Source organism: Anopheles stephensi, unplaced genomic scaffold, assembly GCF_013141755.1.
Source record: "Anopheles stephensi strain Indian unplaced genomic scaffold, UCI_ANSTEP_V1.0 ucontig50, whole genome shotgun sequence".
NCBI classification, from domain to species: Eukaryota; Metazoa; Arthropoda; class Insecta; order Diptera; family Culicidae; genus Anopheles; species Anopheles stephensi.
The window spans coordinates 12,789-40,000 of NW_023405417.1; the positions used below are offsets into that span (position 1 = coordinate 12,789).

General features: G+C 45.1%; 1 protein-coding gene and 1 non-coding gene across 9 annotated transcripts in view; both read left to right on the forward strand.

Moving 5' to 3' along the window:
* The first annotated feature begins 2,213 nt into the window (after positions 1-2,213).
* Trnak-cuu lies at positions 2,214-2,286 on the forward strand. Its single transcript has one exon. It is a non-coding gene; the product is annotated as a tRNA-Lys (tRNA).
* Positions 2,287-6,233: 3,947 nt separating this feature from the next.
* Positions 6,234-27,212, forward strand: part of LOC118517105 (voltage-dependent L-type calcium channel subunit beta-1-like) — a 33,561-nt gene continuing 12,582 nt past the window's right edge. For 3 of the 8 annotated variants that reach the window (XR_004908261.1, XM_036062963.1, XM_036062968.1), the window contains exons 1-6: positions 13,284-13,411; positions 15,721-16,267; positions 25,185-25,301; positions 25,387-25,506; positions 25,579-25,680; positions 25,751-25,871. Coding sequence is in view for 7 of the 8 variants with exons in the window: in XM_036062963.1 (XP_035918856.1) it covers positions 16,142-16,267; positions 25,185-25,301; positions 25,387-25,506; positions 25,579-25,680; positions 25,751-25,871 (586 nt within the window). In the remaining variant the exon portion in view is untranslated. Of the gene's footprint in view, positions 6,617-13,283; positions 13,623-15,720; positions 16,268-25,184; positions 25,302-25,386; positions 25,507-25,578; positions 25,681-25,750; positions 25,872-27,212 lie in introns of those variants that run through there. The other 5 variants (XM_036062967.1, XM_036062966.1, XM_036062964.1 and 2 more) reach the window with 5 other exon arrangements.

Consider the following 27,212-nt stretch of genomic DNA (forward strand, 5'->3'; position numbering starts at 1 on the left):
GGCTAGTTGATTTTTAGGGTGTTTAGGTTTTGTTGTTTTGTTTGTGGTTTTTGCGGCTTTGGTAGCCTTAAAGTGGATTACTTTAGCTTTCGAGCGGGTGCGGTGCGAGCAGCACATTTTGCAGCTCATTGTGGTGTGAATACATGTTTTAATTTGTGGTGTGATTTTTTCTGGATTAAAAAAAGAGGCTATAAATTAAACAAAAAAGGAATGTTTGCTTAGAATACTCATAGAAGTAACTATTATTTACAAAACAATCAAATCAATCTCTTTAATAACCTCCAAATGAATGATATCAGTCAAGAGTTTGGGTGTGTTTTTCCGCGCTGCATTGGAAAATGCAGCGCGCACACTGGAGCATACACAGCTGAAAAATTTTATGATCGATGACAGCACGTGCCACTCCAAGCCACACTACTGATGGGGGGATGGGAAGGTTCCTACTCCTACTACCATACACCCACCACCGAATAAATGCACCACAACGGCACATCGGCATCGAATGCACCGCACCGTCGTTGATGTAATGTAATGTGATCACGATGTTCATACGACAACCAGCCTTCCCGTGGAACGTGCCGCCCGGACATGATGCCAAAAATAGCGTACGTGCTTAGGCGTGTAGGCCAGTACAGAACAAGACGCCCTAAAGTGGGTGTATGTGTGTGTGTGTGTCTTTGGTGGAAATTGTGCTACCGAACCTCGTGGTTTGAATGTCGGTTGAATGAACGGAATCGACTGTGCACCCGTGCATATGGTTCAAAACGCAGGAGACCTCTAGGCTAGATGGACGATTGTCTACGTATAAGAGGCATGCCTGCCTCCCTGACGTTGGGATGCCGGGATGCTATGGAAAGGGGTTTTTACTCATTCAATTAAGTACTCTCTTATGTAAGACGCACGCATGTCGCTTCTGATGCTCCGATGCACTTACTGCACCGACGTGTTGTTGATTTTGTCTGTCTTACGATTCTTATGAAAAGCTGAGGAAGGAAATGGGAGAAAAATCACTTTAAAAAATCAACATAAAGTAAAACTACAATTTCTTTTACTAAATTGAGTATAAATAATAAGTAAAACTTTAAATTTAAGAAAGGAAACTTTAAGAAATTTGATATCGAATATCATGATCAAGTATAAAACATAAATCATTATAAAACGAAACAAATATAAAACAAACTGAAAAAAAAACAAGATAAAAAATAAAATAAAGAGTTAGGAATAAAAGAAAACAAAAATCAGGAAAAAGTATAAAATCATTCAGTTAAAGTATACATCTAACATAATAAATTCAAAACACAATAAAATTCAATAACAAAAAAACTAATTTTGAAATTTAAATAATTTTGATTTAAGTTTACGTTTAACTTTATATTGAACAAAAACGAATCAAGATATCTTAAAAAAGAAGTAAGAGACAATAAAAAACAAAAAAATTAACATTTAAAATTAAATTGAATAAATTGAACAATAAATCAAGAAAATTAAATATAAAGATTAAAAACAGTAGAAAAATGAAAAAGAAAATTAGACGATTTAAAGTCAATAAACGTTTAATGAAAAGAAAAAATTAGAATGAAGTAAAAACAAGTAAAACTGTGTGAAAAAATTTGTAATTAACTTCAATTGAATAAAGGCATAGAATTAGAGGATAATAGATTTTAAAAAGTTATTTAACCACACACAATATTTTCTTGAATTACAATACTGCAAGAAAATTTGCTTTAGAACCTCAAGGAGATCGGAAAACTAAGCATTTAAGAAGTCTTTTTTTCTTGTTCTAACTAAGGCTCATTTTTGGCCACCCACTCATCTGTTACCTTTCGCGGCAAGTACGCTCGTTTTCCAAAATATTCCTCTAAATTTAGTCCACATGTTTCCCGAATTGTACTTCTACTGTGCTCTTCCCGGTCCCCCTGATTTTCCGCGGGAAAGAAAATGTCGAACGGATTGCACTTAGCGTTACAAGCGTATTTTTTAACTAAGGGGTACAGAGACAAAGAGGGAGGGAGGGTATGGGAGAGGGACAGACATTTGTACGACAATGATCGTTCTCGTGCATCTTCATAGGCGCAAGCGCTAACGATCAGCAACGATCGAGCATCATCATCACCGTCATCCCTCCCACTATACGGGGTGATAGCGTGCCGCGAAAAGCCGGGAAAAACGGAAAACGCGCCCATATTGCACCGCGGTGGGTGGGAAAATCACCAGCCCGGCTAGCTCAGTCGGTAGAGCATGAGACTCTTAATCTCAGGGTCGTGGGTTCGAGCCCCACGTTGGGCGCACGAGATCACTCTTATTTTTGATGTTTACACACTTTTCAAACACAAGTACACAAGTAGATGTAGAAAATGTATTAGACAAATTATATAGATCAAAGAGCATGATACCATAAAAAAGCATTTCTAATCATATCTTTCTCTTCTATCTCATCTCTTCTTTCTCTCCGATAGGTAAGTTACGGACAGCGTTGATGGTCGGTCTTCAAGCCCGGATTATAAAGACTTAACAGCTTCAGCACCACAAAAAAAAAACAAACCATCATCTTCCTTCTCTCGAACAGCTGTAATTAAAGCTCGATCAACGAGCTCGAAAACTATTCCATCCATTCTATTTCCCCCCAAAACGCACAAACATTGTATTTCCCAAAGCGCACCTTAAAGCCTGCTCCTACACTAAAACCGAGCACAGGAGAGTAAAGGTAACAATGATATATTCATCGTTTATGCATTATTTCGTTTACTCTATTTTTACATCTGTTCAGCTGCTGAGTAGAGCGTGTTCGATATTCGTTTGAATTTTTCTATGTCCTAGACATTAACTGACCGGGATTTTTCCATGTTTTACAGACATTGTAAATATTGTATAGAAAGTGGGGTTAGAATAGATTTTAAACATCAAACTTTTTACAGACAGATAGTAATAGAGTATCATAACACTTAGAAATAGTTGATTTACTAAAGTTGAACTAAAATACTCAAGCGCTTTAGTCGAAGCTTCAAAAACGCCTTCAATGTGGTTTAATGTGGCAGAAATCTAGTCGTCCCGAAAGTACTCTCAAGCCCCCAAAAGCCTGCATTCCTGTTAAATGCATCAATACCTTACCACGTCAATCGTTTGAAGTTTCACCGGAACCGAGATTGATGGCTCATTTTGCGCCCTCGCTTCCAACCGCACTTCGTATTACGTATAAACTCCCAACAAGAAGATAAAAAAAAATACACCTAACAAACCCCTTTTTGTGACGAAAAACCAGACGCACGGACGGTAATGACGGAGCAAAAACTGCTGCTGCTCACCTTAAAGCATAATCGCTCGGCCACGAACGTCCGTCGCAGTCCAGAATACTTGCTGCACTTTGTTTCACTGCAGAGCCGAGCGGCTAATGCCACTAATTAAATGTGTCAAATTGGCACCTCTTTGCCAAAAAGTTTACTTCACTTCGATGGTAGAAGGTGTATTTTTTCCCCCAACTCTTTGTCTGCTCGCTGTTTACTGTGTGTGTTTGTAGGGTTTTGTGCTGATATTAGTTTAAACGTATCCAATCTTCAAGCGGTGCTCGTTTACGATTGTATGAAGCCATCACTATTTTGCAAACAGTTGGTCAAACAGTACAGCAACAAAAACACATCTCTTGGCTTGTTTCTTACACGGATTTGTTCGTCCGAAGAGTTTGCGTTTTTGCTACAATCAGCTAATCAATTTGCTAATTTACAGATTCGCAACACAGCGCAGCGAGAGAGCGTTAGGGGTTATCTCGTTAATCTTTCGTTCAACGCTGTAAAAAGCGTGCAAAGCATGTAAACTCTTGACTTATCAATTTTCATGCAATTTTTTTCTTCTGACTTGTTTAAATGCTGTTAAAATCTACGTTTAATTATATTCTTCAGTTAAATTATTTTTAATTCCACATTTCAAATACTCAAATCATCACCAAACAACGGTCATTTGCTCGATTCGTACCAGAACTGCTCGAATCGTTTAACATGCTCGACAAAACCAAAAACTACTCGTGCTCCGACAGAGGTCGCTACTGCAGCTCGAGAGAAATTGAAATCAAGAAAGTATGCAATCCGCATAGCATTGTTAATTCAAAGCATACAACCGGCATGGTATTCGATGCACAGGGGTCGTAGAAAGAGTTTTATTTAGTTTTTCTTGCATAGATTCAAAGGTTTAAATTAGTTTTAATATTTTGTATTAAATATAATGCACATTGTTACTTACTTACTTCATAATAATTATGTTTTACTAATAGACAAATAGCTGAAATAATTTTTGCTCTCAAGTTGTTAGCATTTAGAGCATTATAATTCAAGCTCGACTAGAGTCAATGAGGTTTTTTTCTGTTTTAATGATAATGAATCATAATTCAGCCTTTTTGAAATAAATGAAGCTAATATAAGGCTTTCATTCTTTATTGAGCCTCTATTCAAAATATGCAAATCGGGGACCAATAAAAGAAAGTAAAGCAGTAGACGACACAACCTGCCTTAATCTCGAGACAGTCGATGATTGTAGACTACATACACAGGTCTATTAGCACAGAATGGAATAGCAAATGAGGTCCAAAATATCCAGTTTCTCGACGTAGGACTGGTCATTCGATTACAGCTACAATCAAGTCCAAGAAGCCTGAAATGACTGTCGAGAACATCTCGAGGTTTGTAGGTTAAAAAATTAAGAAAGACTGTCACTGACGAAGATTTTTTTCTATCCAACGTCAAACAAATCGACTGAAGTAAAGTAAAGTTAATGCTCATTATGACATTTATTTTAACTACCTGTTAAATTCAGACTTGAAATTACTGTCTGAATTATCAACAAACTATCCCCAAAGTGAATTATCGACTTTTAAAGTCTAAATTATGGTATTTATTTACAAACCATCGACACGAACCCTAACCCTGTTAACAATACATCAAAGTTTTACATGCTGTTCACTCTTGCTCGCTCTCTCTCTTTCTCTCTTTTATGTTCGATTAAACATTCACGATCGCACCAGATGACAGCAGCTCATCGCACAAGATGATCATTTTCGCTCGCAAAGACGGCGTCGTCGTTGTCTGTGCCGCGGTTCCGTTTGGTCGCGAATTTGGCACGGGCCAGGCAGGCAATATTTGAAAGACGATCTGACGATCCCGTCACAGACATCTGTGTGTGTGAGAAACCGGGGATGCGACCAGCAGTGGTCGGCTTGTTCGGTCGGGTCGAGAGTTTTATTTTTAACCATCAGTCTGGGTCTTTCAACGGCCCCGCGAACGTAGCATCACAGATCGCTTGAACCGATCTCAAGCCCCGGTCAGTGGCGGTGGTCAGTTTGGTGTCCACCCGTAGATCGACCGTTAGTTGACGCGGGTTTGTTTTTTCCTTTATCAGTGCTGGAACATTCATTCCATAGGTGTCGTGTTTAGGTAGAGCAAAAGGTAGTTTAAAGGTTCAGTGCGCCGTACTGCACATCGCGAGCGTGTCCGTTCACACCCGAGCATTTTCACTCGTGCCTGGCGATCTGATTCTGTCGCACAGTGTGAAGGTCGCATTTTTGCAGAATATTTATGAGCTTTTCGCTTCGCTTCGTGCTGACGTGCGGATCATTGAGAAACGGGGGAGATCGAGATCGAAAATTCATTGATGGAAAATCGTGCCTTATCGGAAGTGCGCTAAGTGAGTGAGTGTACGAAGCGTGTACACGATCGCCACTATTTACACGACCACCCAGGATCCCCCGGAGGGTGGAAAATGTGATGTGAGGCGTGTGTGTGTGTGTGTGTGAAAGCGATCGAGCTGTCAGTTATTTTCGTTTGTCGATTTTCCCCCGTTTGCCACCAGCTGGTTGTGATGATTTTGTACTACAATTTGGTGGCCTATTCCCCAGCAGCAATTCGACAAGCAATTCGGCAGAATAAGTGTGCAAATTACTTCATTACTCATCTTTTATTTTGTAGCAGTAAGCGTAGCTCCAAGTGAACGAAAGAGAATATTCTGCTCAAATAAATTAAAGTGTGTGCGTGTGCGTGCGTGAGCAATGTCCACCGTCAGTTTGAAGGATGGTGCAAATTAAATGGCACAAAAATATACCATTATCTGTTGCGCGGTTTTGTTCGCGTCACGGTCGAAATTATGTCGTGCGCCGTATGAAGCAGCGACCGAACAGCTTGTGAGTGCATGTGTACGCAAACGGATCGTCCCGGTTCTGGTCCCGATTTTATTTGCGGCCAACACACTGTCTTTCTCTGCCCATTCCTCGTTCACAATTAATTCAAACGGTGACGTTAAGGGTGTGACAGCGGGAAGGGAAAGAAGGAGGGAAAATATTTGTGAATTTTCTGCGAGTGGCGTTTGGGTGAGTGCCTGAAGTGTGTGTTCGTTTTCCTCGTGTGATCGTGGTACCTGGGTCTGTTTCAAAAACCCACTCCACACACAGCTTAGAAAGATCGCCCTACCCTTTTTCAAGGGTGCGTCGTGAAAGATCCTTTTGCGTGTGTTGCGTGCCTGTTTGTGAAGGGTGATCGTGAGAGTCGAAAGCACAAAAGAAAGCAAAATGTTGCGGCACAAAAACCACCACAAGCGTCACAATACCACCTACAAACCACCGTTTATGCGAAAGCGACGGGTAAGTAATGCAAGATGTAACTTAAGAAAAGGGTCCTCAATTACGGGAAGCAGTGAAAAGTCACTTCAAATGCCTTACACTCTATTTGTAACAGTCAAAGAGATCTAATGTGATCTTATAAAGCTCCTTAAAGTTACCTTAAACTCTGCCTTTTACAGCCAACGAACACAAAGGTCTTTGTTCATTCATTAAGACCTCTTGGAGATGTCTTCAATTCTTCTCCTTATTCTATCAGTTAAAAAGAATGAACTCTAAGCGTTACAGGCATAGTAGACTTATCAAATTACTAAGATCTTTAACATGGAAATAGTACCTATAGAGTCTTCCTCTTCCTAGCTTTAAACTCTACCGACTACAACCCAAAACCAGCCGATTATCGCACCGACTAGTGTTGACTACTACGACTACTATCACGACTGTTGGCGCTTAAACCCTTTGTTCCTTTCTTTGGGTTGTATTGTTCCACAACCACAAAACCTCCCCACCGAAGGATACTTTTGGGGGTGCGAGTGCGGCAACGTGTGGGGTGGTGTGCCGGGGCCCGTGATTAGAGTGGGTGTCAAATGGGTTCGAAATTCATTCATGCTTTCATGAGCTGCCATGCAACGGTAGGGATGGAGACACACACACACGCGGGAATGCCGATGTGCTTGTTTTCCCGGCCCGAACGAAGGACGATTGCTGCAAGTCGAGTCGAGTTCGCATGTAGTTGTGCGGTGAAGAAAAGCAACCCGAACATGTCCTCGAATTTGTCGACATAGTTGAGGGAAAGGGGAGGAATTTGGCAAGCGGAACTTAACATTTACTTCCTTTCCGACCGAACCTAATCCCCTGTGCTTGCCCGCCTTTGGCTGAGTTCGAATGCATCGATGTGATGGTGCTGGAAGTGTGGTTCGATGATGCACTTTTAGCTCTTGCTTTCCCACACTCAATGTTCGACTGACGCAATCGCCCTTGCGCCATTAGGGACGGGAAAGCACTAAGGAGAAATAATTTGAATGTTTTAAGCTAGATAAATTTGGCTTTTTACCCCATAAAATAATTTTATTTTCCTAGCTGAAAGTTCTTTCGGAAAATATAAACTATCTGTCTGTCCGTCACAGCACGCACGTCTGATGTGGCCTGTGATTTTCGGACCACGAACGCATGTTTAATCTCAGTGATGAGTCATCACTCTCCGTTTTCTTACTCACTGTTCTACTTAAAATTGTCACGTTTTTCTTTTCTGACCATCAGAAACCCGGTTTTCTGCCAACCGAAATGGATGGTCTGAGCACAAAAACTGGCCTTCATGGAGGGGTTTCCAATTTTTGTTTTTCCTCGTCTCCTCCCAGATCCATCTCATCCCGTAACGTAAGACGTATGTGGAATGCAAAAGTAGGGCTCTGCAGTGAGATGGGTGCCAACAGCAAACGGAGGCTGTCCCGCTGTTTGTGTTACAATTCGAATCAATTGTCCTTCGAAATGTAAATCACGCCACTGCTGCCATTTCGGACGCGTTTCAGTCACACTGGAGCCGGTCCCATTGATGGGTCTTGTGTTACTTTCCCAAAAAGGAAAGTTTAAGCTTGAGAGGGATTTATATTTTCTGTGCGGCTTCCATTACTGGGGATATTTAATATACGTTTGCTGGTAAAGTACACACACACACAATCGTCTCGCCATGCAGATTTCGGTTGGACTGACTGCAATAAAAACCCTTTGCTCTCTACACATTCAATAGTAAGTACATATGCATTCATGCCATTAAACCTTTCCCGCCGTGAAGCAAAGAAGAAGGGATCCCTAATGCTGCAGTTTGGAGATGCATTATTTGTTCCTCCTTTTAACGGCATCTGCATTGCCCCCTCGGGGTGGGAATAGGACACTTCTTGGTCTTCTGTCTTGGTCGCCATTGTTCGTTGACATCATCATCATCGTTACTGCATCCGTCTGGTGTCTGCTGTCCTCTGCGCAGAATGAGATCATAAAAGGCTGTTCGGTCTCAAAAATAAAACAGAAAAAATGGAACCATTTTCCATTTGCTAGTATTATGTATTTATATTTTCTTTTAAATTGATTAAATTTTCTCTGTTTAAATTTTGTAACTATTTTGTAATACAAGTTGCAACATTTGCTCACAAGAATTAAAAATATTGGAGGTCAACAGAGTGGAAGCCATTGTCCTCTTACGTACCAATCCAATGACACCTTCCCATTACGCTAGTCCACACACACACACACATACACACTTGATCATTGGGAAATGAAAAACAGACAGCACCGTTTAAAGAAAATCTCCCCGTCTCGCAAAACAGCAGTGAAAGCAAAATAAAATCTTCGCTGCCCATCCTGCCCGACACGTTATTTACACATACTCACAGCGGTGATCGTACACAGCGATGTGTGTGTGTGTGTTTGTGTGTAAACGAGCTACACTTCATTGACCGATCCGTACAGTATGTCACCACTTCAATATTTATAGCGCCAACGACATTGTTAGAGCAGACACTTCCGCTCAGAGCGAACCTGATCTTCAGAGAGTCAATCGCACACACACCACACTTATGCACATCGCCGAATTTGCTTACCTCGGTACCCCGGTCAGGATCGATCTGCCTATTAGCACGGGCGCAAAACGTTATGATGTAAACATCATCCCCTTTAAACCCTCGCGTGCTCGTGTGCGGCTCACCGGATGGACCAGATGGTGCGCCGTGCAACGCTGAAAGGGCGGCGTTTTCGCGTTTGAATGTTTGTAGCACATGGCCCGATCGTAATGCATCACGCCGATCATTGGAACATTGCGTCGATTGATGTCCAATCGGTCGGAGGTCGGCTTGTGTGGTGTGTGCGGATGGCTGGAGCAAATGCCAGAAACTCATCGTACCATGTGCGAGTGCGTGATCGTTCGAAGCTGATGATTTATTAATCACTCACCGCCAGACTCTCACACACGGAACGAGCGAGAGAGAATGTGTGTATGTGTGTGTGAGAGAGAGAGGGCAACGTTTCTTCAATGTTTACGATCGTGACCTTACGCTTCTTGGCGGCATGATATTTCATGTCATAGCAAGCGCCGTGCAAATGGAGGATCTTTGCTCGTATGGCTTTATTTATTGAAAATCTGAAAGCTTTGCTGACGGACAAATGAACTTTAATTGCCTGTGCTTTGAACTGTGCGAAGTGAATTTATTATTTCTCGGCGCACATTGGGTTGGTAGGGTGATATGAATGCAGGGGTTTTCCAGATGATTCAGGCTATGTGACATCACATGCAGTACCCTGTGTTGGAGAAATTGTTTTAAAAAAATACTGCTTATTTCTAATTTTGAATACGAATATTTAAAAATTTCGTTTTACTTTAAACTTCAGCAATTCCAAGATATTGTGATGCCACAGGGTTATACGGATTGCCACGATACAAAATCCTTGAAGCTGAAGATAAAACTAAGCCTCATACACTTCCTTCAACACTTTCTCGCTGCACTAAACGGGCAGAAGCTTAAGAAAATAAGCGGAATCAAATCAGAACCAGTAAAACTGCTACGCTTGCTCTACACAACTCTTTAACACTATGCCGATCTGGTTATGTGTGACGGTGTCCTTGTCTGCAATTGGCCCTTTAGTGGGCATACCGGGAAGCCTACATGAACGGTGCCGTTCGTGACCGGATTGCAAAATAAGGCACGCGAACTATGCTGTGATTGTCCTTCAATCGAGCTGAGAAATCGTTTTTTTTTGCTGTAAGTTTAAAAGAAGTATAAAATCATGGCTTAAAAAATATTTATGAGCAACCAGGCGCCTCCATTATAAATATTTTAATTATTCAAAATAATCTTATCGCCAGTTCTGTTTCGAATGCAGCCACTTTAAAGTGAGTCAAACATTCATTTTAAATTCTTTCTGAAGCATTTTATGTGTGGCTAATGTTTATCGCCAAATGCAGGAAAACCCACTAATGGAACGATGGTTCGAGCTGCGGGCAGTTAAAATTAGGTTAGGAATTGCATTTCAAACCTCGTACGCACATACATACGCTAACGAGCGAACCGCATCCGACCACAAAACTGCCCCCTGTTAGTACTTACACACAGACACACGCACACGTTTGCCCATTTACGCAGTCATCAAATGACTTTGCCAAACGGGTCGGTAAAAGAAACCTTGCCTCATTATCCGTATTTTCGTAACGGGCTCGCCAAATTCCTCTGCCCGTTGGTGCCTGGCTCCGGAATTTCCTTCCCAAACCCGAAAGCGTCTTAAGCTAGCGAGATAGAGACAAAACCATCAACGGATTGCATGGTTCGTGTGAATACCGAAATGGGCAGCTCTCCGTGATTTCCATGTGCGGGTCATGGCGACGATTGGCAGAAGAGCGAAACAAAACAACAAAAAAACACACACCCCGTACGAACGCTCCTTTAACGCCACAAATCCCTTCCTTGCTCGACGTTACAACGGGGTACGGGGAGAATGGGGGGGAAACCAAGATGGGCGGCATATAGTATGAGGTTCACAATATCGGCATTGCAGTAAACGGAAGAGTAAAGCCAAGAGGCTAAGGAACCCATCGATGGGGCATTCCGTTTGGATGAAAGTGGAGCGCAAGAAATCGCACAACGGCAGACAACGTAGCACGCACGGCGCATTGTGGTCGGGTTACTCACCCCCTCCCCCTAGCAATTGTGGCCGTGTGGCTTGGGGAAGCGCATCAAATATCGATAAAATGAAATCATAAAAATAATTTGTAAATGATATCGGCAGCATATTTATGGTACTGTATGTATGGCTCTCGTACCGACCTGCACGAGAGTAGAGCGGGTCGACCGCCCAACCCTTGGAGCTTGATGCCTAATGATGCCACCGACCCGAAGACAATTTTACCAGTCCAACCCATCGTCAATAAAACGATTTCGGACGGATACATCGAAGCGAGCTTACGAACCTCACTAAAGAAATCGGATTGTTCCACGGTTCCACAAACCACACACAATCGGTACATTTGTCATGCAAATTTTGATAAAATCATCTAATTTTCCACCTCAAAAGTGCCAACCAGGGTAGTGGTTGGGTGTTAATTAAATGTTTTGGTTTTCCCTCCCCACGCAAAGTCTCCCCTGCATCCCGCCGCGGCTCACCCATAAACCCAGGCCTGAAGTGAGTTCTTAATGACGCAATCTAATGTGTGGCTGTGTGTAGTGAATGTGTAGTGACTGCCTGCCAGGGTGCTTCTAATGCAGCACACTCACACCCAGTGTGTCACGTTTTTATCGTTAATTGTAAGCGTCGGTCTTCCGCTCGCCACCACGAGTCATATCAGGTTGACGAACGACACGCTGGAAGGGTTCGCACTTCAAAGCCCAATCCCCCATCTGGAAGCCTGACGGTTCTAGACCGAGGGACGAGAAGAAACGGCACTTGGAAAGGAAAGGAAGAACAAGTCATCTCGAGCAACGCTTTCAACGTACACAGCAAAACAAGACTGCTTCTTGTAGTAGTGAGAGACATACTCCTTTGCTCACTCTCATCTCATCTCTCTCTCATCTCATCTCATCTCACCGATGGTGTTCATTCGTGAACACTCTCACCAACAAAAACAGGCAGGGAAAAGCTCGAACTTTTTAGACCAAAACTCCAACAGAGAGCGCTAGTATGAGGGTTTGCAGCTTCTTTTCAGTGCTTCCACACTTGAGCTCTCGAACCTCTCTCTCTCACTCTATTTCTCTCATTCCGGAGGCCTCCGGGGTTGCCTCCGTACCTTCCCATGCCCACAAGGGCTCATGCGTCTGCACGGTTTGATAGTTTTGCTACGTGTTTTACACTTTTCCGTAGCCGTATCTTTGGATCGATACGCGCATGCGTTTCATAGGTACTTGCCTGCGCCAACACACAGGGTGATTTTACTTCCCGAAAGGCCGATTCGTTATCATATTTGTGATTGTTTCTCAAACAGGAGACACCATATGGTTTTTGTTTATATGAACATTTTGAGTGTTGATTTCGTATGTTTTAAACTAGGGGTTGCTAAGAAAGGTTCCTAGAAGCTAGTGCATTATATGCACTAACAATACTTATTTACTCAATTTATATTTTTTCTGTGATAATGAACCGCTTCCACAACACCCTGTACCGGTCGATTGTCAAAAGCAGCCAGTTTGAAAATAAAATAAATAACCTCGCACACCAGTGCCAGCTCACAGCCGCGGTCCTGCACGCTCGAGCTGCTGTCAGCCCTGAGACGTACACACACTGAGCACACTCATTTATTACGTTCATTTCGGTGCCCATTCCACCCATTCCGGTTCCTGGCCTGCACGCTCTCTCTCTCTCACGCTCTCATGAAAACAATCGTAGCAAACGGATAAGAGTGGCTAAAAAGGAGAAAATGAGAATGTTTTTCACCGCGCACCAGGCGCCTCCATCGCCCCGTGACGCGGTACTAAGCGAAGTACTAGGAGCAAGCATAAACATGATCCCAAAGAGGTTCATGCAGTTCGCAACCCCCCTCAAAACACTTTCATCAATCAATGTACTTGTGCATTGCTCTTCGCTCGCTCTCTCATCTCAGTTGAAACATCTCGGCCAAAACCGACAGCACAACTGACAGCATCCCTAACTAGCCCCGAGTGTGTGAGCGAGCAGGCCATTCTCACCAGCGGAGAGCGAAAAACCGCAACCAGTCAGCCGTCAGTGTACTCGCCCGTCGGAGCCCGTTCTGGTGCGTGCTGTCTGTGTCTGTGTGTTTTGGGGGAGAATGAGGATGAAAAAATAAAGCTCAATTCAACCAAACCAGCCACCAGCAGGAGGAAAAAAGTGCGTTCAGGGCAAGGCAGACACGAATCTCGGTGCAAAAGTTGGTGAAAACCTTTCACCGATTGTGGAAAAGCGAACGCGAAACATATTTCTGCACGGTCGAACAGTTTTCCTGTGTGGATTGAGCTTCGTTTGCTGTGTGTTTTTCCAGTTCGAATTTTCCGCACTACCGTGAAGGAAGAAATGATTCCTTACGAACAACGTTGACGTGGTCGGTTTTTTTTTGTTGCTTTCTCATTCGGTGCGGTTTTTCACGGTGCTCTCGGTGCTGTTGCAGCACACATTTTCGACTGTGGTTTCGTGATTTCATCCGCAAGTGAAAAATATGTGAGCTCCAACGGTTCCATGCGGTAGCCTGAAGACGGTCACTTGACCGTCAGCGAAAGGGTGTGAAATTTTCCTGGGGCTTTTCCACCGACCGACCGACCGACCGAGACGCGCCTGTCCCCGTGACGTGGGGTTTCTTACACCGTTAGCGTGTTCCATGCTCGTACGTGCGTGTGTGTGTGTATGCGTGGTTGTGCTGCGGAAGAAAATAAACGGAAACAAAACGTCTGGCCTTACTAGTGCTGTGGTCTAGTGGGAAAATTCATAACCCTCCACTAGGTTACTAAGAGGTTCAATATAGTTTGTGGAAAGCGTGAAGAATAGCAGTTAAGATGTGAAGACGATTCCTCAGCTTATTTCGGGGTATTTGGGGAGAGTGAATTAAATAAACAAAACAAGTATACTAATCTCTTCAAGATACTAAGAACCCCACGATGCGGAAATCAAAATCCAATCACGAGGAAATTGGGCATTGAAATTTGCAAGCTGTAGCTGTAGATGTGTTTGTCTTCGTGCTCCAGCACCAGCCAGCTGTATGTGTTGTTTTTCTGTGTGCGTGCACAGGCATCCTCCAATATACGCGCGTGTGTGTGTGTGTGTTTGTACGTGTAAAAGAATACAATTTCCGACACAGGATAGCAAGATAATCGGGAGGATGCAGAGTTGTATCAAGTGTGGAACATTATTACCCATGTTTATTTCAACCGAGCATTTAAGTGTTTATAGAATCGGTTTTTACTCTCCAGTAGTGGCCAGATAACGCAAAGTGTTGTTCTAACTTTTTAAATGTTGAAAACCCAAATGAAACCGAGCACATAATGAGGTCAAAGCCAGCCCGTTTCTTCGCCGACCGCAGCTCGAACTCAATCCGTCCCGTTCCGAGTGCTGTAGTCGCTCCGTCTCCGGCAGGGCAAAATGGGGGAAAAGTTTCCAAAAATAGTCCGATTGTTTATAAAAACCGATGAAAAATGGACTGAGTGAGTTGCTGCTTCACGAAACACGAGACGACGACGGTGGTGACGACGAGGGCGATGATGGGAGGTGTTCCGTGAGCGGGTCGTAACAAGGAACAATTTGTGGAAAGTGGAAAATGCTGTCGAGATAGAAAAGGTGAAACGGTTGTGAGCTACCGAAAAGAGCAAGAGAGAGGTGACTCTTAAGATATGAGATGAGATCGTTTCCATCTTTCGTAATTACTTGCCTCATGGTGAGAGAGAGAGAGAGCGTGAGAGCGTGCAACAACACGCAACGTTTCTTGATGGCTGATTTACCAGCTGGATCGTTACTGGCTGCTATAAGCCTAAGTAAAACGTGCTATAGGTTATTTATTTTTTTCTCTAATTTATTTAGAGAAGAAATAGAATCAACTAGGAGGCATATTTACCTTCAAAGTGTCGTAAAGAAGCACGTTCCTAACCTCACATTTGGCTAACGCTATCAAAGCAACCCACCACGGTGACATTTCTTGTGAGCGATGAGAGCAAGTGTATCGGTGAGTCTCTCACCAGTCGCGTTACTTCAAAGTCACCGAAACGCGTACATGCATGAGTGTGTGTGTGGGGATTGCGGAATACAGCCCCAAAACCCCATAACCGCCCGAATGTGGCAGTTTTATGTCATTTTGTGTTTTGGTTGATATCGGGCCTCACGCGTGAGATGCTCAGCTCAGCCCAGCTCACGCGCTCTCACCACTCACTGGATGAATTCACATTCACTCTCTCAGCCTTTGGTGGACGGCACGGAATGAACACACGGCCGCAATTTTGTGGACATCTTGCACATCTCCATCGTCGTCGTCGATCACATCTTGTTTCGCGTTTCGGCGAGTAAGGCACAGCACGCGTGTCGCTTTTGCTCGATGAAGCATTGCAATTGTTTATCGGTGGACGGCGGATCTTCTTGCTCCGGCGGTCAGACATGAGTGATGAGTCCTCGCATTTCTTAACCTTCTCGGATTTTATTGTTCTGTTTGTTGGCTGTAGAATTAGGCAATGGTGAATGCCATGATGTCAGTGGTTCGGGTCACCATTTAGTGTCATTTCGTGTACCGTGGTCTTCGGGGCAGTGATATACTTCGACGTATAGTGACAGTGAGTGATAAGCAGATCAAAAACACAAGCACACTACTGAATGTTTGGGTTCGGGGTTGCGTGTCAGTAGCAGAACTAGTAGCGAATGTTTACGTGCAGTTTGTGAGACGATCGGATCGCTCTCTGTTTCGCGCGCGCGGAGGATACGGACCGGATCCGGTGCGCATTTGAAGTGGACGCAGGTGCGCGCACCCTCCACCCACGATTAGCAACGTCGATCAGATTGGAGCAGGCACGCTAGCGACCGCCACCGCATACCGGAATAGCACCGAAAATATCCGGTCTAGAAGAAGATTGGCGGCCTGAACGGCCCATGGTTCAGCGAGCCTCATCGGATGCCCCGTCCGTGTCCGGGGGGCATCGAGAGTCCCGCGGCATCGGTCTCGGGCTGGGCTACACGTCGTTTCAGAACGCCGGCTACAACAAGCTCTTTACGCAGGTTAGTTCACCGGACGAGTGCCTCAGGAAGTCCTGAGATTTTCAAGTCAATTTGCGAGTAGACGATTCGGAGCAAGCAAAACAGTTTTGATTTTATTTCCTTTTTCACTACTATCGTTCACTAAACGGTTGACAACATGTTGACAACCATCACGGTTAGTGGTCCAATTATCTGTTTAGTCACGGCACAAATGTGCTATCCGATGTATAAATAACTGGCATGTTATTGCCGATGGAGCGTACTAGCGTGGTTTGCTGAAAATAAGTCCCGCTTCGAACTTCATCATCATCATCATCATCATCATCATGTGCACGAGAGTTATTTTAAGGCAAATATTGCTTGTGTACCAGTTTGTACCATCAGCCGCCATTAAAACCGGCACAGCGCCACAGAAAACCTCACATTGACACATTGACAGCAAGTCAACTCGTTGTCAAACCGCGTTTGTTTATGGAAATGGTTCAACAACGCCGCCGCTCTACAGCAGCAAAGCTAGTGCTGGTGGATGGCTGGTTTATTTTCGATCACCCGGTTCCAAAAAACTCGTGAAGAATGTTTAATTATCCCCTTACACTTGAAATTGGTGTAAGCAAACGAGCCAACCTCGATTTCCGAGCCGTTTGACTGTCACGAGGCTGACCCAAAATCTGTCGGCCGGCGACATCTTCATTCGCAACTGGCAGACATGGACATGGCAGGTCTCCGGATTCTGGTTCGATTACGAGTGCGATTTGCATTTCGCCGGATAATTAGCTCGGTTGTGGCTCGAAATAGAATCTGCCAAATTTTTCCATCATTTCCGCCATGTCTCCAACACATTGGACTTGTCCAAGAAGAGGGGGAGAGAGAGAGAAAAGGAAGGGATACATGATAAATTGAACCATTCCTATCGCGCCTTAATGGAATGTTTGTGACCTCCACCATGATCCCCACCGTGTGACGTTAAGATCCCCGTGTCACATGCTCCTTGGACAGCATTAAGCCAACCAAATAATGGCCACCTTGCCGAAAGTGCATACCATTCCTACGGGTTGCCCGAGCCCCGACCCCCGAAAAGCTCGATTCACCGATGGGCCTTGAACAATTGAGCCCCCTTCAAAGAGCAGGTCGGCCAAGGCAGGAGACCGGGACAGGCGCACCGTCACAGGAAATCCAATTACGGGGCGTGCAGCGATTTTGGAACACGAAAATATATCACCAAAGAGAAAGCTTGCCCAAAAGAACGAACAAGCGGAATAAAGGAGCGAACTAAGGCACGGTTGTCCCGTCGACGACAATGAAAGTGGTTCCGAATAACCCCCGGGCCGGTTGTTATGATGTTTCTTCCGGTGTCGTTGTTCGCTGTCGGGAAAGGAAGTTCTCGGGGCGAAAGCCTACCGAAGGTCTTTAAGGCCCAATGCTCTTGTGCCCCGTTTCTTTTTTTGCCTCCCATTCTTTGCCCCTTTTTGTTCACCTGAGTTGCATGTATGTTTGTGTTTTGTCTCTGCCTCCTGTCACAAACATGCTTGGAGACCCCAAGCGTATGGTCTCCCTAATACGATGTCCCATAATAACCATCGTTTTGGGGCGGAGTGCGAGAACGCGCGACGTATCAACTTCCGGCCGTGGCGCTAAAGCGCAATCCCTTTGGGGAGGGGTTTTTTCCCTCGTAGCCTGTTTTCTGTCGACCCTTGGCAGAGAGAGAGAGAGAGAGCGAGCGTGCGAGGGCAATTGCACCATGCGCCTGATTGCACTATGCACCTGCAGTGTTGCGAAGCTGTTGTTGTTGTTCGCATGTTCGCCAAAAAGGAAAGCGGAAAGAACTACACATAATATGTTCAGCGAAATTAGCCTTCCTTTCCCCGGTTTGGTCCACTTCCGCTCTCACTTCCTTCGGGCTCGTGTGTGTTCTTCACCGCCGAGGCACGAGGAAAAGGACAGGGGGGGAAATAAATTTCTGCAGTAAAATGTTGCAATAAATTTTGTCATCGTTTAATATATTCTAAAATTTATGAACCCCCAGCACCAACGGCCAAGAGTGAGAGTGAGAGGGGTGAGCCTTGGAATGGGGTAACACCGGATGCAAATAAAGCCCCCGGGCGACCCACCAAGGGACCCACTACTTGTGCGCTACTCAAACTCGCCTCGAACGGCTAACACAACGCGGTGTAGCACGAGGCAAAACTGCACACAAATACCAGTAACGCTAGTCACACAGGCACACACCGTTGTAAGGGGCTTTCCGGTGTGCTTTGGGGAGGAAAAACGCTCGACCATACGTTGCACACCATGCACGTATGCAACAGCTGTACCGTACCGAGGAGGGGGGAAAGCTAGGCACGTGCACTGAGGGAATGCACTGCAGTGGTATAGTAGAAATCACTCTTTGTAGTGTTTCTTTTCGTGTCGTTTTGTTTTTTGTTTTGCTTTTCTACTCCAATGGCCTTGCTCAAAACAAACAAAACGCCACATTCGGAGTGCTAAGGTGTGTAAAGTGAATTTGGAAAGCGTGTCCTTAATATTCATGCTGATGATCCAACTCATGACATGAATGGTCGACAAATGGCATCGTTGCTAGGTACGAGATCTTGTTGAAAGTACAACCACTGTGCCATCTGTCAAACGAATTTACCGTTGCACGAACTTTGTTTTTCGCGTTTGACGTTTTAAAAGCGACGCTATGGAAAACGCGCCTTTTTTTTCTGTATATTCTGAACTCTGCGACACGACTAACATCTCAGCTATCGAATGTGCTAATAAAGTTTCTTTTGTGTTGTAAACGTAAAACATATTTGGCCACCTCTTTAGTTTTCCACCCTCGCCAACAGGTTATGGGCCCAGTGCATCGTGGACAACATAAAGTTTTGCGGTTTACTGTAGCAGGAAAGTGACTTTTGGTGAATTAGCATCCTGGTGTTATCCGTAGTGTGTGTGTTTGGAAAGAATACGCGATGGCGGAAACACATGTTTCGATTGAGAAGCTGAGTGACCAGAACTACACGGTTTGGAAGTTTAAGATGCGGCTCCTTTTGTCACGTGATAAAGTACTGCACGTTGTGACGGAGGAGCAGCCGGAGGCCCCTGATGCCAAATGGCTAGCCGACGATGAGAAGGCGAGGGCCCTGATCGGCTTGGCATTGGATGACAGCCAGCTTATTCATGTCATGCAGACGAATACGGCGAAAGAGATGTGGGACGCTCTGAAAGGCTATCACGAGCGGTCATCCCTTTCGAGCAAGATTCATGTAATGCGCCAAATGTTTGCCACCAAGATGCCGGAAAGTGGAAACATGGCTGAGCACCTAAAAGAACTTACTTCGTTACGTCTCCGACTGATAGCCCTTGGTGAGGAAATGAAGGAGCTCTCCTTCGTTGCCCTGATGCTGTCCAGTCTACCGAAATCTTACGACGGTCTGATAACAGCATTGGAGAGTAGGCCGGATGCTGACCTAACAGTAGATTTTGTTAAAGGGAAGTTGCTGGACGAAGGGCGTCGGCGTGCGAATGGCGTAGATGAAGAAAAGGCTCTGTACTCTGGGAAATATGGTGCTAGCAATAAACCCAGTGGAAAGAAAAAGAAGAAGATGCAGTGCCACTACTGCAGGCAGGACGGGCATTTCCGAAGAGACTGTAAAAAGTTGGCTGCGGACAAAAAGGAGAGAGGAGTTCGTGAATCAGCGAACGTCACTGTGGAAGAAAAACAACACAATAGTATGGGTCTGTGTTTGTTCCTTGGGAAGGCACAAACTAAAGGACTATGGTGCTTTGATTCGGGTGCGACTTCCCATATGACGAACGATACATCTATTTTACACCACATTGACAAATCGAAGCGGTCTACTATCTCCTTGGCCAATGGACGAGTCATCAAGTCGGCGGGTGTCGGAAGCAGTAGTTTGGTGTCGGTGAATGGAAATGGTGCTCGAATGAACGTTTCGCTAGACAACGTTTGCCACGTGCCTTCGCTCACAACAAACCTTCTATCGGTTAGCAAAATTGCCGATTTAGGTTTTGAAGTTGTGTTTGACAAGGCTGGCTGCCGGGTTAGAAAAGGTGAAAAGGTGGTATTAGTTGGCGAACGACAAGGCGGTCTGTATCACTTGAAGCGTTATTCGGAGCATGCAATGCTCGTCGAGCCTACTTGTGGAGTTTCCTGTCTACACCTGTGGCATCGTCGATTTGGGCACCGTGACACGGAAGCAGTAATGAAGATTGTGAAAAACAACATGGGAAGCGGTTTGAAAATTGACCGGTGTAACGCAAAGTCCGTATGCGGACCGTGCTGCGAGGGCAAGATGAGCCGTGAATCCTTCCCTAAGGTTTCATCTTCGAGGGCTTCTGCTGTTGGCGAACTGGTGCACACGGACCTGGGAGGCCCAATGGAAATACCCACAGTGCGCGGCAGTCGGTTCTACATGATCATGGTAGATGACTACAGTCGTTATACGGTTATCTATCTGATGCAGAACAAGTACGATGCTGAGGATCGAATTAGAGAATACTGTGCTCTGGTAAAAACACAGTTTGGTAACTTCCCTAAGGTCATTCGGTCAGATGGTGGTGGCGAGTATGGAAGTAATTCTTTGCGAAAATTCTTTGTAGATCACGGCATGGTACATCAACAAACGGCACCGTATTCGCCGCAGCAGAACGGAGTGGCCGAGCGCAAAAACAGGTACCTGGTTGAGATGATGCGCTGCATGCTGGCAGATTCGGGCTTAGATAAGGTGTTCTGGGGTGAAGCGATTTCGACTGCCTGCTACCTGCAAAATCGCTTGCCATCATCCTCAGTGGCATTAACACCTTTTGAGCTGTGGTACCGAAAGAAGCCCTCGTACGAACATCTTCGTGTATTTGGATCGGAGGCTTTTGTGCACGTTCCAAAAGAAAAACGCAGAAAGCTTGACAAAAGAGCTGACAAATTGGTGTTCGTTGGTTATGAGGATGGTCAGAAGGCTTACCGTTTTGTGAACCTGCTAACGAAAAGAATCACCATTAGCAGAGATGCCAAGTTTTTGGAACAGTGCGAGAAACAGAACGTGCCAAAGCCGAAGCTGACACCGTCAGGAGGAGTAGTGGAATTTCCACTTGTCTCAACTCCACCTCCTCAATCGGAGGAACCGATCGTCATCGAAGAAAGCGTGAACTTAGATGCATCGCAGTACGAAAGTGCGACCGAAGACGATCCGACGAATGAACCTTCGTTTCATGCATTCCCTTTGGATGAGGTTGTACGTAAATCGACTAGAGCGACCAAGGGAATTGCACCGATTCGTTTGATAGAGGAAGCGTATACGGCAAGAAAAGCGGAAATAGCGGTGGAACCCAAAAATCTCAATGAAGCTCTGGCCTGTGATGCTCATGCCGAATGGAGATCGGCAATGGAAAGTGAGCTGAAATCACACAATGAAAATGGGACTTGGGATGCCTTAGTGGAGCTGCCTGCAGGACGGAAAGTGGTAGGTTGCCGCTGGGTCTTCAAATTGAAGCGGAACGCAGCTGGAGAAATAACCAAACATAAGGCCCGTCTGGTAGCTCAAGGCTATACTCAGCAGTTCGGCGAGGACTATGACCAGGTCTTTGCTCCCGTTACCAGCTATACGACTCTTCGAATGTTGCTTGCCCTGGCTTCCAAATTGAAAATGACACTTCGTCATTTTGATATCAAAACTGCCTATTTGTACGGTGATCTAGACCAAGAGTTGTACATGCGACAACCACCAGGCTATGCAGAGAAGGGAAAAGAACATTTGGTGTGCCGTCTAAAGAAAAGCATCTATGGACTGAAGCAGTCTGCACGATGCTGGAACCTAAAACTGCATAGTGTCCTAGTGAAGATGAATTTCCAGCAAAGTGATGCGGATAAGTGTTTGTACACAAAAGTCGTTAAAGGGAAGAAAGTTTACATCCTAGTATACGTAGACGACTTAATGGTAGGGTGTGTAGATGAAACTATTATCGACACTGTATACCAAACCTTAAGTGACCTTTTTGAAATGACTGATCTCGGAAAAGTGAGTTATTTCTTGGGACTCGAAATCAAACAGAAAAATGGTGATTATAGTGTTAGCCTCGAAAACTATATTGAAAAACTAATCCATAAGTTTGGTTTGAGTGATGCAAAAGTTGCAAAAACGCCTATGGACGAAGGGTTTTTGAAAGTACAGGACAAGAGCGCAACTTTGGATGATCAAACTCAGTATAGAAGTCTTGTTGGTGGTCTGTTGTATATATCGGTGTGTGCGCGACCCGATATTGCGGTTAGTACGGGCATACTCGGTCGAAAAGTGAGTGCGCCTACTGAAGCATACTGGGTGGCAGCCAAACGCGTCGTTCGGTACTTAAAGGCAACTAAGCATTGGCGGTTGATGTATGACGGACGTGGTGATGGCTTGATCGGATATTCAGATGCCGACTGGGCCGGCGATGCCAACACGCGGAAGTCAACAACAGGATACGTGTTCTGCTACGCAGGAGGAGCTGTGTCTTGGGCCAGCCGTAAGCAGACGAGTGTCACGTTATCCTCCATGGAATCGGAGTACGTTGCTCTGAGTGAGGCTACACAAGAATCGATCTGGCTTCGTCGGTTGTTGAACGACATGGGCGAGCACGTGAAGGGACCGATAACAATCATGGAAGACAACCAGAGTTGTATTCAATTTGTTAACTCCGATCGGACCAATCGTCGCTCGAAGCATATTGAGACGAAGGAGCATTTCGTCAAGCAGCAGTGTGCGTCAGGACTTCTGACGCTTGAATACTGTCCCACGGCAGATATGTTAGCTGACGTTCTCACTAAACCCCTGGGAACCATAAAGCAACGAAGGTTTTCAGGAATGCTGGGACTGTCGACGAATGATGGCACAATTAGTTGAGGAGGAGTGTTGAAAGTACAACCACTGTGCCATCTGTCAAACGAATTTACCGTTGCACGAACTTTGTTTTTCGCGTTTGACGTTTTAAAAGCGACGCTATGGAAAACGCGCCTTTTTTTTCTGTATATTCTGAACTCTGCGACACGACTAACATCTCAGCTATCGAATGTGCTAATAAAGTTTCTTTTGTGTTGTAAACGTAAAACATATTTGGCCACCTCTTTAGTTTTCCACCCTCGCCAACAGATCTAACGCTAAGGGGATCTGTGGATCGAAACTCAGAGCGACCGTTTTATGAAGAACTTTTCTACCAAAGAGCTGATTTAAACAAGTTTCATCGATGACTCAGAGAAAGAGAGAAAAATAAACGAAAAGGAGGGTGGTGTCCGGTGGCCGTGGCGAGGCAATAACTGTCCCGGTCGTTCGATCCGGTCCTTCTTTTCACACACAGCTAGACCGAGGTTCAAAATCCCATCCAGTCCGAGCCTCTCCGTACGCAGGGCTGACTTGACTTTTACTACTATGCTTCTTCTTTTTCTTCCTTGGCACTACAACCTCGAGAGGTCTCGGCCTGCCATTTCATTTCTGGCTTTCTGTGACTTAATTTTACCCGTAGTAAAGTAGTCATCCCTACGTACGGGGGGAGGCGGTCTAGATGGGATTTGAACCCCGGCCCTGTCGTGTGAAGACCGGCGGCGCCTCGGCCACCGGACCAACACTATCCAGCTACGGGTAAAAATAAGACAGAAGAAAAAACAGTTTTAACAAGAACAATAACTAGAAGTTTTGAACTTTTACCTTTATTAATTTAGCAATAATTTCATGTAGAAATATTAGAGAAAATTCGACACGAAAACATTAGCAGACGTTCTCTATAATCCTTGCTGTCACTTTGGACTTTCGAATCCAGACAGAATTAGAATCCATTTCCATTCAAATCCAGACCCTCCCGAGGATGGAGTGGCAAACGAAGACATCTCTAGGAATCATTGATCAGATATTCTTCTCTGACGATTATTCGAACTAGTACTTGAATTGCCGGTTCTTTGACACGACTCAGCTGCTATCAAACTCGCTGCACGGGTTGTCTATTCTGCTACAACATAACCTAGCAGAGCCGTCTACTGTAGTTTAAGTATTCCTAACATGAAGAGATTATCCTAGACCCCATCATTGGCTGCCCCAAATCTGCAGTTTTCTCTAAAGCATTGACGCATTTCCTTTAACTCTTTAAGACTCTATACACAGAATAGTATGGTTTTAAACAACGCAATACCTACTACAAGCATCATAAGGGACGCATAACACGCGCTCGAAAGTGCCAATTTCTTCGTCACCTTCTTCCTTACCCGAATCCACCTTCCACGCGCCCCCTCCGATCCCCTTTTACCAACGCAAATAAGGCAAATATCATAATCGCAGCCCGCGTCACCTTTGACATCCCCGTTTTTCCAGCGTGTCCTTACCGCGTTTTGCCAAGGAAAGGGCTGCGATTTGCGATCTCTGCTTGTTGCCGGTGCTGCCCAGTCTCGCCATTTGTCGCCATTCGGTTGCGCCTGGTGGCTAAAAATAGACTCCATAACAAACAAAAACCCGACACTCGTTTACACCGCAAAAAAGCGACCTGGAACTAGCTGGGAAGCGTCAACTAGCGCCTGAGACCGTAGACTTGAGGCGCTGGTCCTAGCTTCTTGCTGTCTCTGTGTGTATATACAAGGGATTGATGTACTCAAGTGCTAGGAGGGGGCCCCAAAAGGGCTCCGGCTTCGAAGTGGAGCAAGTAGACAGCGACCGGTTCGTTGCCGTATAGATAGACACTTAACACCCAACTCACAACACATCCCTTTGCTGCTACATAGTCTGCCCTATATTTATCCCAGATAGCCCCCAGCTAGAAAAAAGGGGGAGGGGGGGGGGGGAACTTCCTACTTTGCGTGTGCAGTTGCGTTTCGATTGCGATTAGATGAGCGGTGGAAAGGGACGGCCCACGATAGGTGGCAACCGGGTGGTGGCGGTGTGTTGCAAAATCGATTGACTTGCTTCCCATGTTGCCTTCATTACAGGGTTCAGCGGATTCCAACTATTCACAACCATCGTCCGATCTGTCGCTAGACGAGGAAAAGGAATCGCTTCGGCGAGAGAAGGAACGTCAGGCGCTGGGTCAGTTGGAAAAAGCGAGGGTAAGTAAATCAGCGGCCGGACCCGTCCCAGCCACCGGTGCCCGTCTCGCTAACGCGCTCGGCCGTTACCTCCTCTGCTCCACAGAGTAAACCTGTTGCATTTGCTGTGAGGACGAATGTTTCGTACGATGGCAGTTTGGATGACGACTCGCCGGTGCACGGCAGTGCCGTATCGTTCGAGGTGGGAGATTTTCTTCATATCAAGGTAAGTTGCGGCCGGTGCTTCCAGCGGGACAAACAGACTCGAGCCCTCATTGCGTACGCTTACATTCCGCAGGAGAAATACGACAATAATTGGTGGATTGGGCGACTGGTTAAAGAAGGCTGTGAAGTGGGATTCATTCCCAGTCCCGTTAAGCTAGAACACATACGAATGCAGGTAAGCGCGCGCACGGTCGTTGCTGACCCGGCTCCGAACACTGTTCACTGACGATCGCTTCGTTTCGCAGGCATCGGCGGCCCGCTCATCCAAGCTATATACAAGTAAGGGATCATCATCTAGCGGTAATTTAGGAGCATCTGGAGTACCAGGTGCGGAACCATCACGAGGTAGCACACCCCCAACACCTGGTATGACACAGATTTACTTTATCTCTTTCGTTTTGTATGTGGTTTCTTTCCGTTGATGTCGAATCTGTATTCCGATTTCGATGTGTGTGTTTCTTTTCTGTTTCCGTTTCTTACTGAGTTTTTTTTTTGTTATCTTATACTTGCTAATGAGTTTTGTGTTTTTTCTTTAAATTTAAGTTACTATTGGATTTTCTGTTGCATTTTGTGTTCGCTGTATCCGTGTATTACTCTATCTGGATGTGGAAAGTAGCTAGTGTCGTCGATAACTATGGATATGTAGAGCAACCAACCAACGGCGAACAAATGCTCAATATCCTTGCTTTAGACCTAAAGTTCCTTAAGCGCTAAAACTATTAATATGTTTCCAAACAATATTAAAAATAAAAAGGGAAAAAGGGATATTCGGCATTTGTTCAACGTGTCAAAGAGACCGAAACGTTCGCTCGAAAACTACTCAAACCTATAGATGTGTATATGTAAATGTAATTGTCGTGGCTTCTTGTATCGTTTGTTCTCTTCTCTCAGTTGTACCTTTCGTTCGTCATTTAAAATACTTTTGTAACCAAACAAACAAACAACCAAAAAAAAACTGCCGCTCTCTTTCTTACCACTTATAACGCGCACTGCACACCACCGCTCCCAGCTCCCAGCTATGGTGTGGCCTCACCATACCTGTGTCCCTGCTGCTGTACTATGTTTGCCTTCTCTCACCACCGTCTCGTTCTCTCTAACCGCTTCTTATCCTTCCCGGGTTGTGTGCAGTGTCACGATGTACATACCTGTTGTTCGGTTCCATTTTGTTTGTGTCGATGTGTTGCTGGTTTTGGGTTAGGAAAACGGTGCGGCTCAGGCAGGTCCCTTACGGTGGAAACAATTCACGCTGCTGTATGTGCCCTATGTTTTTGGTTTCCGTTGTTCTTGTTCCACCTTGCAAAGACTGTGATGGGATTTTGCGTTCCGAGCTTCAGTTTCTTTTGAGTGTTTTATTGTTTTCCTTTCTTTCCTTTATGGTTTGACACCCGGACAATGATCTAAATTATTTCCCCATTTTCCTACCACTGTCTTACTGACCACTGCCTTACAACAACAAACTACACCTACAAGACAGATAACGTTAACAGACCGAAGCCTTTTCGTTTTGTATTGCTACCGACCGAACCCATCCACAGAAGACAAAACGATCCTGCTCCCGATACCGAGTACCGTGCACGAACACAGGAACACATTAGTTGGTAGAACGTACGGCACTCATTACTGTGTATCCGCATCGGGTAGTTTGTACATTCGGTCGCATCAGATTTTGCCTATTAGCTTCCATCACAAACTTTTATTGGTGTTCAG